The sequence below is a fragment of the Anopheles funestus genome, chromosome 3RL (genome assembly GCF_943734845.2).
Source record: "Anopheles funestus chromosome 3RL, idAnoFuneDA-416_04, whole genome shotgun sequence".
NCBI lineage: Eukaryota > Metazoa > Arthropoda > Insecta > Diptera > Culicidae > Anopheles > Anopheles funestus.
Genome location: NC_064599.1, coordinates 74,054,550 through 74,071,002, shown reverse-complemented (window position 1 = coordinate 74,071,002; position 16,453 = coordinate 74,054,550). Strand labels below are relative to the sequence as shown.

The 16,453-nt window shown below is 44.4% G+C and overlaps 4 protein-coding genes across 13 annotated transcripts; 1 reads left to right on the top strand and 3 right to left on the bottom strand.

Annotated features, from left to right (window-relative positions):
• The first annotated feature begins 432 nt into the window (after window positions 1–432).
• Window positions 433–2,733, top strand: LOC125767028 (vanin-like protein 1). Its single transcript, XM_049433253.1, has 5 exons — window positions 433–690; window positions 764–1,554; window positions 1,641–1,887; window positions 2,000–2,301; window positions 2,380–2,733. Exons 1-5 carry the CDS (start codon window positions 622–624, stop codon window positions 2,558–2,560), a joined length of 1,590 nt encoding a protein of 529 aa, XP_049289210.1. The 5' UTR covers window positions 433–621; the 3' UTR covers window positions 2,561–2,733.
• A 303-nt stretch (window positions 2,734–3,036) lies between these two features.
• On the bottom strand, window positions 3,037–6,707 carry LOC125767039 (adult enhancer factor 1-like). 3 transcript variants are annotated; one of them, XM_049433270.1, is made up of 4 exons: window positions 6,407–6,707; window positions 5,571–6,207; window positions 5,259–5,490; window positions 3,037–4,596 (listed from the first exon to the last, which is right to left on the bottom strand). In XM_049433270.1, exons 1-4 carry the CDS (start codon window positions 6,412–6,414, stop codon window positions 4,157–4,159), a joined length of 1,317 nt encoding a protein of 438 aa, XP_049289227.1. In that variant the 5' UTR covers window positions 6,415–6,707; the 3' UTR covers window positions 3,037–4,156. The 3 variants fall into 3 exon arrangements, with proteins under 3 accessions (XP_049289227.1, XP_049289228.1, XP_049289229.1); XM_049433271.1 differs by having other exon boundaries at window positions 5,259–5,484; XM_049433272.1 differs by having other exon boundaries at window positions 5,586–6,207.
• A 107-nt stretch (window positions 6,708–6,814) lies between these two features.
• LOC125767054 (phenoloxidase-activating factor 2-like) lies at window positions 6,815–8,643 on the bottom strand. The gene is made up of 4 exons (XM_049433299.1): window positions 8,369–8,643; window positions 8,128–8,307; window positions 7,770–8,054; window positions 6,815–7,696 (listed from the first exon to the last, which is right to left on the bottom strand). Exons 1-4 carry the CDS (start codon window positions 8,522–8,524, stop codon window positions 7,181–7,183), a joined length of 1,137 nt encoding a protein of 378 aa, XP_049289256.1. The 5' UTR covers window positions 8,525–8,643; the 3' UTR covers window positions 6,815–7,180.
• An 18-nt stretch (window positions 8,644–8,661) lies between these two features.
• Window positions 8,662–16,303, bottom strand: LOC125767041 (phenoloxidase-activating factor 2-like). Of its 8 annotated transcripts, none has more exons than XM_049433282.1 (5): window positions 16,140–16,303; window positions 15,862–16,056; window positions 15,512–15,805; window positions 15,106–15,451; window positions 8,662–8,904 (listed from the first exon to the last, which is right to left on the bottom strand). In XM_049433282.1, the coding sequence occupies exons 1-5, from the start codon at window positions 16,215–16,217 to the stop codon at window positions 8,717–8,719; spliced, it is 1,101 nt and encodes a 366-aa protein (XP_049289239.1). In that variant the 5' UTR covers window positions 16,218–16,303; the 3' UTR covers window positions 8,662–8,716. The 8 variants fall into 8 exon arrangements, with proteins under 8 accessions (XP_049289239.1, XP_049289233.1, XP_049289232.1 ...); XM_049433276.1 differs by lacking the exons at window positions 15,106–15,451; window positions 15,512–15,805; window positions 15,862–16,056; window positions 16,140–16,303 and adding exons at window positions 9,311–9,601; window positions 9,658–9,828; window positions 9,943–10,104; window positions 12,663–13,077 and having other exon boundaries at window positions 8,662–9,250; XM_049433275.1 differs by lacking the exons at window positions 15,106–15,451; window positions 15,512–15,805; window positions 15,862–16,056; window positions 16,140–16,303 and adding exons at window positions 9,311–9,601; window positions 9,658–9,831; window positions 9,943–10,104; window positions 12,663–13,076 and having other exon boundaries at window positions 8,662–9,250.
• Between the last annotated feature and the right edge of the window lie 150 nt (window positions 16,304–16,453).

Genomic DNA, 16,453 nt, shown 5'->3' with positions numbered 1-16,453 from the left:
CATATCATCTCGTATATTTACTTTAAAAAAAAACATCTGTTTGAAACGTGATCAAAGCTGACAATTCGTTTCCGTCGTGGGATGATTTCATCACTACAAGATAAGATGTAAAGAACGGATCAGAGTCCAATTGTAATACATTGTTATTATCACTGTGAAAGATGAAAGCTGTGGATGATTTTAAGGGACACTTCATCTTATCGTACAGTGCACAAACGTTTGTAAATACACATGTTTGTCCTACTATATTACCTCCAAGCTCGTACATAATTATAGCTTCAATAGCAAACACATCACACGATCAATTGCTTATTGCAAGCTAAATTATTTTTCTCTGCAACTGTATGCTTTTTCCTGTGAGCCACTGTTGAGAACTGTTTCGCCAGTCGCTTACACTTACACATTACAATGATATGTACCGATTGCTCATGCTATCAATAGTGTTAATGCAATGGCGCTAGCAGCTGCTTCTAGCCGGACTTATCGCACCGCGTATCTCTCCATGGTTTGGAGAATAGGTGGTGACTGATTCCGCTGACAGCAAACTGCCATCAGTTCCCGATCGGTTCGCAACCACTGAAGGTTAACGCCACAACGTACAGTGCAAGGGAGGTATTCGCCATGAACAAACCACCGGTTCTGTTTTGCATTTTGCTGTTGCTACTGCATGTTGCACCGAGCAAACAGCAGGTACGCGATCAGTGTGTGTTTTCCACGATCATCAGAGCACGCTTTCTTACTCTCGCTTTGGCTTGCATTGCAGGTGTCCACACCATCCGATCCACACTACTGGGCAGGTGTGGTAGAATTCCGATCCGACCGGGCATCCGGTGAAACGGTTGTCATCAGCACTGCGAACCGCCTGGAACAGTATATAGACATTATTAATTCGGGCGAAGCAAACGTTACCGATGTGCTTGTGTTTCCGGAAGGTACACTAAATGGCTACGAAACCGCATCCTTTGTACCGCATCCACAGGAACAAATTGTACCGTGCAACAACCTGCAGTACGAACGGGTTGTGCGTGACATTTCCTGTGCGGCACGCAACCGTAAAAAGTACATCGTGATTAATCTGACCGAAAAGGCGAAATGTCCCGAGCAGCTGGATACGCGTCCCTGCAGCCCGGATGGGTTGTATCGTTTCAACACGAACGTCGCCTTCGACCGGGAGGGTGCGGTCGTGTCACGCTACCGAAAGTTCAATCTGTTTGGTGAGGCTGGAATTAATACGACGACGTACCCGGAGATTGTGAGCTTCGAGACGGATTTCGGGGTAAAGTTTGGGCACTTCATCTGCTTCGACCTGATGTTCAACGAACCCGCCCTCGAGCTGGTCCGGTTGGGCGTTACGGATTTCATCTTCCCGACGATGTGGTTCTCGGAACTGCCCTTCCTAACAGCGTCACAGATTCAACAAGGATGGGCATTCTCGAACAATGCGAACCTGCTAGCGGCCGGTGCAAGCTTCCCGGGTGTTGGCAGTACCGGTACGGGTGTATATTCCGGTCGGCGTGGTGCAATCACGACCGTCATGAATCACGAACCACAAACGTATGCTTGCTGCTGGGTGACGGAAAACTTGGGACCACTTTTTACGATCGTGTTTCTACCTTCTTTTTTTCTTCTACTTCTTGCAGTAAATTGTACGTTGTGCAGGTTCCTAAAATGAATTTCCCGAATGCGGCCATTAGCAAGATACCGCAACCGAAAGGTACACCGGCCGAGATGGCGAAACTGTTTCTCAAACGGGACCAGATCGATAAGTACACTACGAAGGATCTTCCGATGACATCGAACGCGCAGCTGGAAGAGCGTGTTTGCTATCAAAGCCATTGCTGCAACTTTACCATCAATTATAGCGTGAAATCAAATCTACAAAACACGGTATCAATAGCTGTTGTGTTATCATCCCCAACTGCACGATAAACGATGGTGGTGATTTAAAATGAGCTTTAATTCTCTTTTTCTTTTTTTATTTGTTGACCTTCTTTTGCAGAACTACTATCGCTACAAGCTAGCTGCGTATGATGCCGGTCGTACGTTTGATGGTTTTGCCGATGGCCAGATTACGACCTGTGCGATATTTGCTTGCTCTTCCGCCAACTATAGTGACTGCTCGGGACGGTTCGGTGCGAACGAAGTGTACGAGGAAGCGGTCACGTTCAATGCCATCACCATAGTGGCTAAGTTCGCGGACAATTCGGAAACGTTTGTGCTACCGAACAACGTCGACACCAGTATCGTACCGTTCGACGTGTCGGACACGGAATACCTCGTCGTTCCGAGCGTGGGCGATCCGTAAGTAACTGTCTTGTGTGGGAAACGGTATTTCGTAGGAAGTAACCGATTGGGATTATGTTTTTTTTTGCTTCTCAGAACACCTCATAACATTGTGACTTACAAACTGAACAACGCTCATTCGGATCTCTTCACGTTCGCTATCTGGGCGCGTAAGTTCGAGCGTCATGCAAGCGCTGGCGCTAATCCTTCCAGCCTGGTCCCGACGTTAGTATTGATTGCGGTTGGTGTGGCGGGTTTGGTGAAGAATTTGTGGTGATTTTAATAGCATCCGCTACTTCCAGCACTACCATTCGCATTGACGAACTGTAATTATCACTCCTCATCATGATGATCACTTTCATACACGCTACTCTCATCCAGTTCTGACCAAACAACAATGCGTACTAGTATCGTGTTGCTTTAATAAACAGATATGCGGTACATCTCCAATGCGTAGACTCCGCTATGTCAGCTAATCCGAACCTTATCTAGACTTTACGAGTTGGGTCGTCCGGTGTCATTCTAATGACATGTACATGAGTACTGGAACTCCAGATTCGATCAACCGTATGAGAGGAGAAGTTTCGTAAGACTGTAGAAAGTCTGACTGGCGAATATCAATGTTGTATTCGCTGCTTACTTTTAACCCCAAAATACCCAAAAACCCCAAAACTCAAATATCTGCTAACCGCAGATTCGGATGCTGGAACAGAGGAATTGCTTCCCGAACCGCTGCACACACATACACACGTATAGTTTTACATACAGCTCTCTACATTTGTTTTTGATTTTATTAATCAATATTTCCTTTCTGCATGCGCTTAATTGCTGTACCACTACTGCTGCTGTGCCGTTCCGAATTTTTGTTTACCATGCCGATTGATGTTACGGTTAATTAATCTATATACCATTCGCTCGTGAAATGGCGCTGCCTGTTCCACTACTACATGGCCAACTCGTTTAAACACGACGCTTCAGAAAGGGACGCTCTACTCTAGTGTGTGTTTTTCGTTTCAGAAAATTTGTGTTTTTCTTTAAACTTGCAATGTTTAACACTTCCGCCGGAACAGATTTCATCAGCGGGAAGCGCATTTTTTGAGATGATAAAGTGGAACGGACATGCGCGCAGATTGGATTTTTGTTGCTGTTAATTATCGATCATTTTTGAAGCATTAATTTTGAAATTACAAGATGATGATTACGACGAGCACACGGGGGAGGGGATTGGCGGGGAGGGTGGTAGTGAGGATGTACGGTACAGCGCCATTGATTAAGTGAAGTTTGGGAAGTAGTGGCAGCAGTTACAACGTACGGGTTTACAATAAATTTACAATTTATTTTTTGTATTTGCAGAGGCAGGGATAGGGAACCGAATGGAAACAGAACGGAAATTGTAAATCTCGCATACATCCGTAAGGGTTATGCCTAGCGGGATTGCAATGGTTTCGATGGATAACATCTCTGGCATCTATTGGTTTATCGCTTCTGTCTTGCGTTTGTAACGATACTTTGAACTTTGTGCTAGTAACTAAAACATAAACGACGTATCATGTAAATTGTAAGCGGAAGATGAAATAACAATCCACATTGCGCTTATTACATCCTCCTGCACTTTCGCTCACAATTCTCGCTATTCGATCTAGTTCGATCCGTTTATCTAAGGGCAGACACGGAAAACACTACTGACTGCAAAATCTTGTCTACGCAGGGAAGATTAGGGTGACTTCTTTAATGTGTGTACACCACACAAAAATGCGACAAAAACTTAAGAGAAAACACAGTTGCAAGAGTGGAGTAGTTTTAAAAGGAACAGAAATGAGCAAAACAAATTACAGGCATATCGGGGGTGGGGGGCGGGAGCAAGGAAAGAGCTTTAGTTCGATTTGCTGTTGCAGAAATTCTTCTTGTGAATTTTTAAATGGTTCGCCTGGGCGAAAGATTTACCACACGCCTGGCACCGGTACGTCAGCTCGGCCGTATGGTGCGACGAGTAGTGTTCGGTCAGCTCGTTGAGATCGCTGTAGTTCTTGCCGCACATGCTACAATCGAGCGGATTGTCCTTCTTGTGCACCTTCATGTGGTTCTTTATATGGCTCTGCTGGATGAACGACTTCTGGCAGATGTTGCACCGGTACGGACGCTCGCCGTTGTGTATGCGGATGTGGTAGATAAGGTTGATCTTCTGGATGAAGCTAATGCCACAGATCAGGCACTCGTGCGGCCGCTCGCCGGTGTGTATCTTCGTATGGTTGGACAGAGCCGACGATTGTACGAACGCCTTGCCGCAGGTTAGACATTTAAACGCACGCTCACCTAGGGCACACACACACACACGAGAGGTTGATTTAAGATAAATGAAAGTTGTATTACACTTCCCGGGAAGGGATGATCTTCATTCAATTTTGCTCTGCATTTAATTCTACCTTCACGGAAGTGAAACGGTGCTGATGTGCTAGCGGAAATAATTGTTTTTCATTTTTGCTGTAATTTCAAGCGTTTCAATATTGTTCTGTTCTCAAAAATACGATCAAGTCTTTCGCCTTGATCATTGCATCCTATAGATGCAGATATCTTCTAACCCATGGCAAAAACATTATTATTTGGTGCCACAACATTTTGGCGAGATTTCACGCCCCGCCCGGGCAGTATTTGTTGAGACGTACATAAAAGGGTTTTAAGGACGAAAAACGTTAAAAAAACGGTTATTTTAATTTTTGCCATAAGTTTTTAATGAACAAAAAAAATATGTACAGAACTACGATTGTAAAATAAAACATACTCCATTTAGAGCAAAATGGTTTTAAAAATTATTTAAAACGTAAAAACTCTATCGTAAAGGGCGTCTCTGAAGCCAAATATAACGCAACATTGTGAGGTTGTAAGATTATTTTGCACTGTGTGTCCCACCCACCAAACGGAACCACCCTCGCCGCCGGTACAATTCTTCCTCAACGAACAAGTGAACTTCCGCTTACCTGTATGGATGCGCTTGTGATTATGCAGTGTCGACTGGTGCGCAAACACCTTGCCGCAAACGTCGCACCGGTGCGACAGTTCCGGCACGTGGATGCGCACGTGGTAGTTCAGCTTGTACTTATCCTTGAAATATTTCCCGCACACATCGCACTGGTGTTCGCTGACCGCGTTGTAGTCGTGATACTTCCGCTCCTTCTTACCCGGCGACTTGACCGTGCGGATGAACTGTTCCTGCAATAAAGTAACCGTATGCCAACGAGACGGGAAAGAATGGAGCTTAACAACAAGACCAACACGAGCCACAAACAGACCTGGTTCCACCATACTTCGGGGATTTTCGTCACGGTGCGGACATAGTTCTCCGTGTACTCTTCCTTCACCTTCACGATGAACCCTTCCGGTAGCTGCGGGATGACAATGTTCCGGTTCGCTTTGCCTTTCTTTTTCTTTTTACCCGTACCGGTAGTGGTGGTTGTTGTCGTCGTTGTCGTCGAGGCGGTAGTAGCCGTTGAGGATTGTGCCTGAGGTGTTTGTTGTTGTTGTTGTTGTTGCTGCGGTTGCTGGGTTTGCGATGGTGCTGGTGGTGGCGGCTGCTGTTGTGACTGTTGTTGCGATTGTTGTTGCTGCTGCTGTTGCTGCTGTTGCGATTGTTGCTGTTGATGTTGCTGGGCAGCAAGCTGGGACTGCATCTGGGCAGAGAGATGTTGTTGCAGTCCTACCATCTGGGCCTGTTGCTGTAACTGCAGTACGTGCTGTTGATTATGGGCTTGGCCTTCCAGCGGATCAAATTCTTCCTTTTTCAAATTAACAATCATTCCGGGATGCGGAAAACCGAGCAACTGATGCTGGGACTGCTGCGGCAGCTGGTGATGCTGCTGATGGATTAGCGGCGGGCCAAGCTGATGCTGAAGGTAGATGCCTTCGCGTTTCACTTCATTTGGGATAAAGCTAAAAAGAGGAAGTTGGTTCGTAAGTTTATCGTGCAGTTTTGCCATCAAGCATTCGGCTGTAGGGACATTTTAACACTAGAATTGGTTCCTTTATGTCCATTCCGTAAGTTTAACCACCACCCGCCGTAACCCACACCACCAAGCCAGAGGCAAGGTGCACCATCCAACCACACGTCCGTCCGCACCGCATTACTTACAAATTCATTTTCACTCTCACACTGTAGGGCACTAAACAACGTTTAATAGCATAATTTTGTGACCGAACTTGTCCCGATTTTGCACTGCGTTACGCTTAACAACGACAACGAAAATAAAACAATAACATTTTCTACTTTTTTCTCGCTGACAGCACCACCTTAACGAAATAACTCAACACATCAATCTTTTAACGAACAAATTTCCATTCCTTTGCCATTGAACGAAAGATAGTTTGAACGAAACAAGCGCGTGTGCCTAGTGAGGGTGCTTCGGTGGAGGAAAATTGCCCGATTTATTTTTGAACATTGCACAATGGTCGATGATGGATCCGCGCAAATAATGCGCATTATTTGCACTTCATTTATATTTGTTTGTCACAAAAAAGAATAAACAGCGTAAAGAAGTGATGATAATTTTACAATCATTTTATTATCAATTCATGCGATAGTTTACTAGGTATGTGTTATACGTCAACCAAATGCTCACTACTTGTCAACGCGCACTTCCGCATTGGATTATTTTTTTTATCGTGGCATCAGTTTGATACAGGGTTTTTCTATTCAGTTTAGACTAGCCGCACACTTTTTCCTACTCGGCGCACTTGATTATTAGCAAGCACCATGTTTGTTTGCCTACCTGCGTCAAAAATCAAGTACGCAGAGCAGGAAAAAGTGTGCGGCTAGTCTAAACTGAATAGAAAAACCCTGTAAACCCTCCACACGGAAATAGGATGGCAAATTACTAGCACAAACATCATGTAAGTGAACACTACATCAAACACGTTCATTTATCGTAGATTGTATCCACGGTACAAATTTAGCCACATTCACGTAAGCACCAGGAACGTCCTGCTGATGACAGCCCAAGCCCCAAGAAACAATGCCTGCTAAAACGTACGATCCCGACTCCGTTGGACAAAATAGACCAGATCCACCGTCTCCATCGCACATGTCTTGATCTTTCATAGCACCGGCACAAAGCACGCTCTCGTGCAGTCGGAAGAACGGTCCCAATATTGTTCTAGCAAACAGTTGCTTGCACTCTTGTCGCGGTATAACCGGAAGATCTACGCGTTTTAATACGCTTGCAAACTTCAAATCTTGCATTCTACCCCAACCGGCAGACGTACACTGTTGGCCATCGAACAGATCATTTGGACCGGGTAAGCAGATAGGTCGTATATGCGCATCATAAAGCACATTTCGCTTCAGCCGCGCTAACGCAATATCATTGGGTAGCCCCTTACTGTTGTATTTAGGATGTACAATAATGTTTTCTATATCAATATTCTGAAATGGTAACAAATGAGACACATCATTGGTGTGTTATCATATACAATAACATCGCACGCGAAAAGCTCACCTGTTTTGGAAAGCATTTTATTTCCTCATTGAAAGCCCATTCACCAAACCTGGCGACGAAGCTATCATTCGGTTCGAAGTGATGCGCTGTCGTTAGCACAAACCGCGGATGTATGAGTGTACCTTGACAGACGGTAGTCATTGTCCCCTGTTGCAAAATGAGAACAACCCACGGATATTCACCAGACTTAGCGTATGTGTGGTCCAGCTTGGATTGATTACCTATCCCATGTGGGTTGTTTAGGCCACATTCATACTCCATCGCCCATTCGTTGCTCACAGTCGTCTGCAATGAATACAGTTAGATGTGGTGCTCTATACATGCTCTAGAGGTGCTCTATACATGCTACTATACATACTCTTTCGCTATCGCGATCAACACTTTTTTGCAGCTGTGTTATATTTGTGCAGCACACTTCCTTTTCCGGGCATTCTTCACCCAGTCGTATGCCAATAAGATCCGTAGACTGCGCATATGATTCGTTGTATATTCCATTTGGACATAAAACTTCCAGCACCCAGAAACCTCCCGGACATTCCTATGAAAAAGGCATTTTTTTTAGCACGAACTCTGCACGATCATTTCTCAAATTAATTTACTCGAAAATCACTCGCGTCAACATTCGCGACACTTGAAATGATCATGCAACTGCAGATCACTAACAGAAACACCCAACAATGCATCGTGGTGATGAAAATTTCTCGATCCTGCTCGTTTGACGATTGTGTTCCGACTGATGATTGAAGATTGAACATCGTCTGTTTAGCAATTCTATACTTGTTTCATGCAAAAAGAAAAGAAAGCGCATAACGTATTTCTTGATAAGACATATGAAGGATTTCCCGCTACGAAATCCATTGTGAGTCACTGATAACGCAAAGCACGATCGTGGTGTATTGCAAGCAAATGTTCAATCATGATTTATTTCATTAAATGCTTCTACAATTTTAAACTATAATCTCAGTATCTTCAGGGTATTTTGAGAGTTTCTCGTTGATCCAGTTTACATATCGGTTCACAGCAACGTATACACCCGGTAAATTATGACCTCCACAGCCAATGCCCCACGACACGATCCCAGCCAGCACGAATGTTCCACTGTCAGTTTGGCACGCGAGTGGGGATCCTCCGTCACCTTTACACATATCGATGCCAGCTTCACCACCGGCACACATGAAAACCTCCCGAAGATTATAGTACGGTCCAAGTCCAGCTAAACGCAGCATCCGATTACAGCTTCTGTGCTCGATAACAGGAAGCGTTATTTTCTTCATCACGTTCGCGTAAGCTCCTCGCTGGACGCCCCAGCCGATGGAAATGCAACGTTCCCCTACGAACTGATCGTCTGGCTGTGGTAAACATATAGGCCGTATGTGCTGCTGGTATTGCACGTGTTCGACAAGCAATAGTAGTGCAATATCGTTCTGTATTGGGTTATGCACATATGCTGGATGTTTGATGATGTCCTTAACGCTAATTTCCTGTGGAAAGGGATACGGGGATTATCGATGTGTAAGGAACGCGAGAACCAGGCTTATTACCTGCTGTGGAAATGGTTCGTGCGTGGTGCTAATATCCCATTCACCGAAGCGTGCGACCAAGTCCGATTTTCCATCCGTATTGTGAGCCGTTGTAACCACAAACCGAGTATGAATCAATGTACCTCCACAGACAAAGTTACTATCAGATTGCCTATTCTGCTTTGTCATTATGTACACCATCCAGGGATATTCGGCATACTGCGCCAGAGAGTCATTATGTAGCAGTTCATAAAATAATCCATTCGGGTTAAACTGTCCACATTCAGAACTTTGTAAAGGTGTAATAGTCTCCTAAAATAGTGGACATTAGTAAGGTACAGTTCAATTAATTGCTTGTGTCCACTTACCTCACTATACAATTCATTAGTCGTGCAATCAGTCGCAAGGCCTTCACAGCACACTTGCAAATAATTTCCGCACGAGTCGATATCCTTAATATCAATCTGCATGCGCGTACTAAAGAGCTTAGTATTGGCGTTGGGACAAAGGTGCTTCAAAACGCAGCATCCTCCGGGGCACTTCTTTAAAAAAACATAAGTAATCAGTTAACACATTTAGCGTAGCAGCCAATGCACAATGTCACACGGACCTGTAACGCTTACCACTCGGTCGTGTAACGCTTAGTGCCTTACCTTTTTGGTTTGCACATTTATTTGATTGGTGCAGCACACTTCCTTTTCCGGGCATACTTTACCCAGTCGTATCCCAATAATATCCTTAGACTGCGCATATGATTCGTTGTACATTCCATCTGGACACAAATCTTCCAGTACACAGTAACCTCCCGGACATGCCTACGGAATACGGATTTGTTTAAGTATTAAATCTGCGCGATCATATCTGAGGTTGCACTTCACTTGAAAATCACCCGCGTCATCATTCGCTACGCATGAAATGATCATGCAGCAGCAGATCACTAAGCGAAACCCCCAAGAATGCATCGTGGTGATGAAAATTTCTCGATCCTGCTCGTTTAACGATTGTGTTCCGACTGATTGATGAAGCTTAAACAGCGTCTATTTCGCAATACGTAACCATGTGTTGTATAACGAACGGACGAAGGGAAGGACATCACCCGTAGCGCATCTCTTGATAAGCCAACCCAAGGATTTCTCGTTATGAATTGTACACTAGGTCATAGGTTGATAAAGATAGGAAGTACGATTGCAAGCAAATGCATTTATTTATTCCTATTTCATATCGGAACGGATTCGCCTTTTCGCTGCTGTTGTTTTACAATTTAATATAAAAATCCATAATACGGTCCAAGAGGATATCATTGATCCAATTTAAATCAAGGTAAATCATAAACACTGCATCCAACGCTCCACGATACGATTCTACCCAGCACGAATGTTCCACTGTCAGTCTAGCACGCAAGTGGTGATTCTCCATCATCTTTGCACACACCCCAGCCGTTGGAAATGCAGCATTTCCCTATCAGTTCAATCGTCTGCTTGCGGCAAACATATAGGCCGAATGTATTGAACGTCTTCCACAATGCAAAGACATTGGAATACCTTTCTGCTTCGGGTTGTATACATATTCAGTATGGTTGATGATCTCCTGTGAAGCTAATTTCCTGTGGATAAGCATCAACAATTATCACTGTGTAAAGAACCTTATCACGTTATCCTCAAACAATCGTGGTCCAATAATATGCTAATCCTGGACATATGTTCCATTTGCTTCATTTCCATACGTTCCACACAAATTCTTAAGTACACAGAATCCTCCCGGACATATCTACGCAAAACAGTAAGATTTCAGAATGTACTCTACGCGATCACATCTGAAATTATAATTTACTTGAAGTTCACTCGAGTCAGCGTTTGCTACGCTTGAAATGATCGTGCAACTGCAGATCAATAGCCGAAAGCCCCAACAAAACAAAAATCATGGTGGCGAAAATCTGGACAACATTTATTTAGCAAATCAATACATAGTTACTTAACCAGAGGCGGATTTTCCTATAAGCGAACTAAGCGACCGCGTGGCTTGAAGGGGCCGCATGCTCAAACACCAAACGAATTGGTTCTGGCCATGAGCGGATGAAGCGGTACGCAAACTAAGAGGATACTTGGGGCCCCGTGCATATTTATTTCATATCCGAACAGATTCGCCTGTCCGCTGCTGCTGTTTTACAATTTAATATCAAAATCCATAACGCGGTTCAAGAGGACATCATTGATCCAATTTACGTAGCGATTCACAGCAACGTATACACCTGGTAAATTATGACCTCCACAGCCAATGCCCCACGATACGATCCCAGCCAGCACGAATGTTCCACTGTCAGTTTGGCACGCGAGTGGGGATCCTCCGTCACCTTTACACATATCGATACCAGCTTCACCACCGGCACACATGAAACCCTCCCGAAGATTATAGTACGGTCCAAGTCCAGCTAAACGCAGCATCTGATTACAGTTTCTGTGCTCGATAACAGGAAGCGTTATTTTCTTCATCACGTTCGCGTAAGCTCCTCGCTGGACGCCCCAGCCGATGGAAATGCAACGTTTCCCTACGAACTGATCGTCTGGCTGCGGCAAACATATAGGCCGAATGTGTGGCTGGTATTGCACGTCTTCCACAAGCAAAAGCAGTGCAATATCGTTCTGCAACGGGTTGTGCACAAATTTGGGATGTTTGATGATCTCCTTAACGCTAATTTCCTGTGGGCATGGATAAGGGGATTATCGCTATGTAAGGAACGCGGAAACCAGACTTACTACCTTATGTGGAAATGGTTCGTGCGTGGTGCTAATATCCCATTCACCGAAGCGTGCGATCAAGTCCGAATTTCCATCCGTATTGTGAGCCGTTGTAACCACAAACCGAGGATGAATCAATGTACCTCCACAGACAAAGTTACTACCAGTTGGGGATGATTGTTTCTTCATTATGTACACCATCCAGGGATATTCGGCATACTGCGCCAGCGAGTCATTATGTCGCAGTTCATAAAACAATCCATTCTCGTTAAACTCGCCACACTCAAAATTGGATACGTTTAGTACCGGAGCATCCTAAATTAACAAAAGTTAGAACGGTATAGATAATTCCACTTTACTTTTACCAATCGTCCACTTACTTCTCTCTCCGCTGAATTAGCCCTATATGCAGGCTTAGTTGCTGTAGATTTTGAAACATTTGTGCAGCACACTTCCTTTTCCGGGCATACTTTACCCAGTCGTATCACAATAATATCCTTAGACTGCACATATGATTCGTTGTACATTCCATCTGGACACAAATCTTCCAATACACAGTAACCTTCCCGACATGCCTACGGAATACGGAATTATATAAGAATTAAATTTGCGTGATATTTTCTGAGATTATACTTTACTTGAAAATCACCCGCGTTATCATTCGCTACGCATGAAATGATCATGCCACTGCAGATCACTAACAGATACCCCCAACAATGCATCATGGTGAAGGAAATTTCTCGATCCTGCACGTTCGACGATTGCATTCCTACTGATCGATGAAGAACAGCTAGAACAGCCTATATGTTTCATACAAGCAACGAAAAGAAAACCCATTACACATTTCTTGATAAGACAAACGAATGATTTCCCGGTACGACATCTATTATGAGTCATAAGTCAGTAGTGATAACGGAAAGCACAATGGAGCTCTGGACACTTATTGCGATCTGCGATCGAACAACACGTTTATTGGACGGAAAACGTGGAAGCAGCTCGGCCTCCATCGCCACTGAAAATGCATGCAAAAACAGCATCCGGTACGTGCCTTCAGCTGAATGGCAAGTTTGAGGTGAAGGTTACGGTGAACGGAACGACAAGATCAGCAACGATTCACCTTGTTCCTACAGATTAGTGATGTGCGCTCCGGAATGAGCCTGGAAGCCTGTTCGTTCCGTTCCTAAAAATGAACGATCGGAACTGGGTTCAAAACTTTGTACCTGCAAGGTCCGCGAAACTAGGAACGGAATTAAGAACCTGGTAGGTTTACAGAACTAGGATAGACTAGGTGTACATTTCCGTTCCAATTACGAGTTACATCACGAGAGCGCCATCAACCAAGGTCAATAGGCTGCAACTTTTCACGCTGTCCTTGCATGTCCTTGTAAGTTAGGTTGTAACGCAATCACAAAAAAGCAATTTCTAATTTAGAGCAAAGCTATTATAAAAGCAAAAATAGCATTAAGCTATTAGCACGAGGACTGATAGAGGGTGATTATTTTTTTGGTAGTAGTCGACGCATACACGAAATGGTCAGAGGTAATTAAGAGGAGCAACATCACTACACCGATAACGATAGCAATACTACGAAAGCTATTCGCATGGTTTGGATTTACTGTGACGCTAGTAACTGATAACAGACCGCAATTTGCTAGTGCCACGTTTGAAGAGATTTGTGCCCGTTGCAAAATTTCATACTCAGTTCAACGAGCAGGCCAAACGCTTCGTCGATACGCGCAAACTGTCTGTAAAGAAAATCGAAGAAGATGGAGCGTCCCGAGCGTTGAAGTTTTCCTGCAAACTTACCGAGCTCACACGCAACCATGTTTTGGACAAACATTGGTCGTCAGCAGAGGCTATATTCGGAAGGAAAGTTCGGACAACACTGGAGTTGTTAACAGCAGCCCCTACACCGGAAGCAGAAGCCAGAAAGAGGAGAAGATTGTTCCCCGCGCAATGAACTCGTGTGTGGTACACGCGGAACTCGTGGAAAATGGGTTCCCCATGAAAGTTGTTCGACCAATTGGTGAATCGGTGAATGATCACCGGACACCGTAATTCCGTAAAAGAAAAACAAAGAGCCCGCACCAATCGATCACACTAGCGGATCACTACCAACTTTCGCTAGAGTTCCTCGTGGAAAACTTCCTAAGCGACGAACAGGCAGTGCCTACTGTGGAGACACTGTGGAACCAGCTGTATCTTCCCCAAATTTACTATCTCCCTGGCTAATAAGATCTAGGTCTAGAAGGTTTTCTAGGGCTAGACCTAGCCGGGTACCAGCTGCAAATTTAAAGAGGAAGACATTATGATCCAGCCTGTCCTCGGTCCTCGATCCTCGGTCCACGTAAACTCACCACTGACAGAAACGGGCAGTGTTTGATGTATTGCAGAGCTTTAACTATAGGTTCGCGAGTTCGCGCCGATCGTGGTTATTCGCGTTGGAAACGACGAGAGCAAAGCAACGCTGAGCGGGCTTAGCGGTAATGTATTTTTTGTAATATAGATTAAGCGTTTCTTGTGCAAACTGTTCATCCCTGGCAATCATTAAAGCTTTTGGCGTGAGAGAAAACAACAGAAAAGGGAACCCCTAAACGAAATCGCTCTATCTCGCTAGCCTGATAATTGTATTCCGGCTGGGCGGCGAAGCTTGGACAGCATGTATTAAGCACTTCAATACACGGATTCATAATAGTAAAAAGAGAAGAACAGTACTTGTAACGCATCTCTCTTGATACTCTGTAAGCATAGCCAGTGATTCCCCGGTACGAAATCTACAGTAGGTCAAAGGTTGATAGGATAGATAGGAAGCACGATTGCAAGCAAATGCCCTAGCAGCATTTATTACTCCTATTTCATATCCGAACGGATTCGCCTGTTCGCTGCGGCTGTTTTACAATTTAATTTCAAAATCCATAACGCGGTCCAAGAGGATTTCATTGATCCAATTTACGTAGCGGTTCACAGCAACGTATACACCTGGGAAATTATAACCTCCACAGCCAATGCCCCACGATACGATCCCAGCCAGCACGAATATTCCACTGTCAGTTTGGCACGCGAGTGGTGATCCTCCGTCACCTTTGCACATATCTACGCCAGCTTCACCACCGGCACACATGAAACCCTCCCGAAGATTGTAGAACGGTCCAAGTCCAGCAAAACGCAGCATCCGATTACAGCTTCTGTGCTCGATAACAGGAAGCGTTATTTTCTTCATCACGTTCGCGTAAGCTCCTCGCTGGACGCCCCAGCCGTTGGAAATGCAACGTTTCCCTACGAACTGATCGTCTGGCTGCGGCAAACATATAGGCCGAATGTGCTGCTGGTATTGCACGTCTTCCACAAGCAAAAGCAGTGCAATATCGTTCTGTATTGGGTTAAGCACATATGCTGGATGATTGATGATCTCCTTAACGCTAAATTCCTGTGGAAAGGGATACGGGGATTATCGCTGTGTAAGGAACGCGGGAACCAGGCTTATTACCTGCTGTGGAAATGGTTCGTGCGTGGTGCTAATATCCCATTCACCGAAGCGTGCGATCAAGTCCGATTTTCCATCCGTATTATGAGCCGTTGTAACCACAAACCGAGGATGAATCAATGTACCTCCACAGACAAAGTTACTATCAGTTGGGTATGATTGTTTCTTCATTATGTACACCACCCAAGGAAATTCGGCATACTGGGCCAGAGAGTCATTATGGCTCAGTTCATAAACTAATCCATTCTCGTTAAACTGCCCGCATTCGAAAACGGTCGGAGGTGGTTCAATAAGTTCCTAAAATAACAAACATTAGAACGGTACCGTAAAACCTACGACTAATGTTCATTTACCTCACTATCCACTGGGTTAACGGTTGTTGTGGTCGAAACTGAGGCATTTTTACAACATTTTAGTAAATAATCTTCACAGTAATCGGTATCATCAATGCGCAATCCCACAATGAGCGTCTGGGCAACTGTTGGATCATCGTTGTAAGTGTCGTTGATACATAGGTTCTTTGAAACACAGTACCCATCGGGGCATTTCTACAAAGAAACAACAGAATTGATTTGTTAACATACTGAACACAGTACAAAATCATAGTGGCAAAGGAATTTGTGATGCCTACCAGCTCCTCTTCCGTTTCTTGGCCATAAGTAAACGCTAAAAGCGAGATGGTAATGCAGATTAAAACTGTGTTCACCATTCTACACACCAGCACGCACGATGTGATCACTGCGAAAGCAAAAGCAAACTAAATGAGAGCGTTTTGCGAACGGTGAGCATATATGCAAAACATTGATAAGCTTGGATTTCACATCGGATTGATTAACGGAAATAATCATACCAAACACAACACAATCTTACGTTTGTTTTTATTAACATTATCTCACTTGTGGTTGTTCCGTATGTCCGCTAGTGGTGAATCCAATTATTGCCCAT

Coding starts and splice junctions, on each gene's coding strand:
- LOC125767039 (XM_049433270.1), bottom strand. Junction 5,491..5,570: donor CCGAAGTATGGTGGAACCAG/GTCTGTTTGTGG, acceptor ACTTTATTGCAG/GAACAGTTCATCCGCACGGT. Junction 4,597..5,258: donor TCACAAGCGCATCCATACAG/GTAAGCGGAAGT, acceptor TGTGTGCCCTAG/GTGAGCGTGCGTTTAAATGT.
- LOC125767041 (XM_049433275.1), bottom strand. CDS start 12,791: ATGCAATCGTCGAACGTGCAGGATCGAGAAATTTCCTTCACCATGATG. Junction 10,105..12,662: donor ATAACGCGGGTGATTTTCAA/GTAAAGTATAAT, acceptor CGTATTCCGTAG/GCATGTCCGGGAGGTTACTG. Junction 9,832..9,942: donor TAAATGTGCAAACCAAAAAG/GTAAGGCACTAA, acceptor GTTTTTTTAAAG/AAGTGCCCCGGAGGATGCTG.
- LOC125767054 (XM_049433299.1), bottom strand. CDS start 8,524: ATGTTCAATCTTCAATCATCAGTCGGAACACAATCGTCAAACGAGCAG. Junction 8,308..8,368: donor TTGACGCGAGTGATTTTCGA/GTAAATTAATTT, acceptor CCTTTTTCATAG/GAATGTCCGGGAGGTTTCTG. Junction 7,697..7,769: donor TAAAATGCTTTCCAAAACAG/GTGAGCTTTTCG, acceptor TTACCATTTCAG/AATATTGATATAGAAAACAT.
- LOC125767028 (XM_049433253.1), top strand. CDS start 622: ATGAACAAACCACCGGTTCTGTTTTGCATTTTGCTGTTGCTACTGCAT. Junction 1,888..1,999: donor AATCAAATCTACAAAACACG/GTATCAATAGCT, acceptor CTTCTTTTGCAG/AACTACTATCGCTACAAGCT. Junction 2,302..2,379: donor GTTCCGAGCGTGGGCGATCC/GTAAGTAACTGT, acceptor TTTGCTTCTCAG/AACACCTCATAACATTGTGA.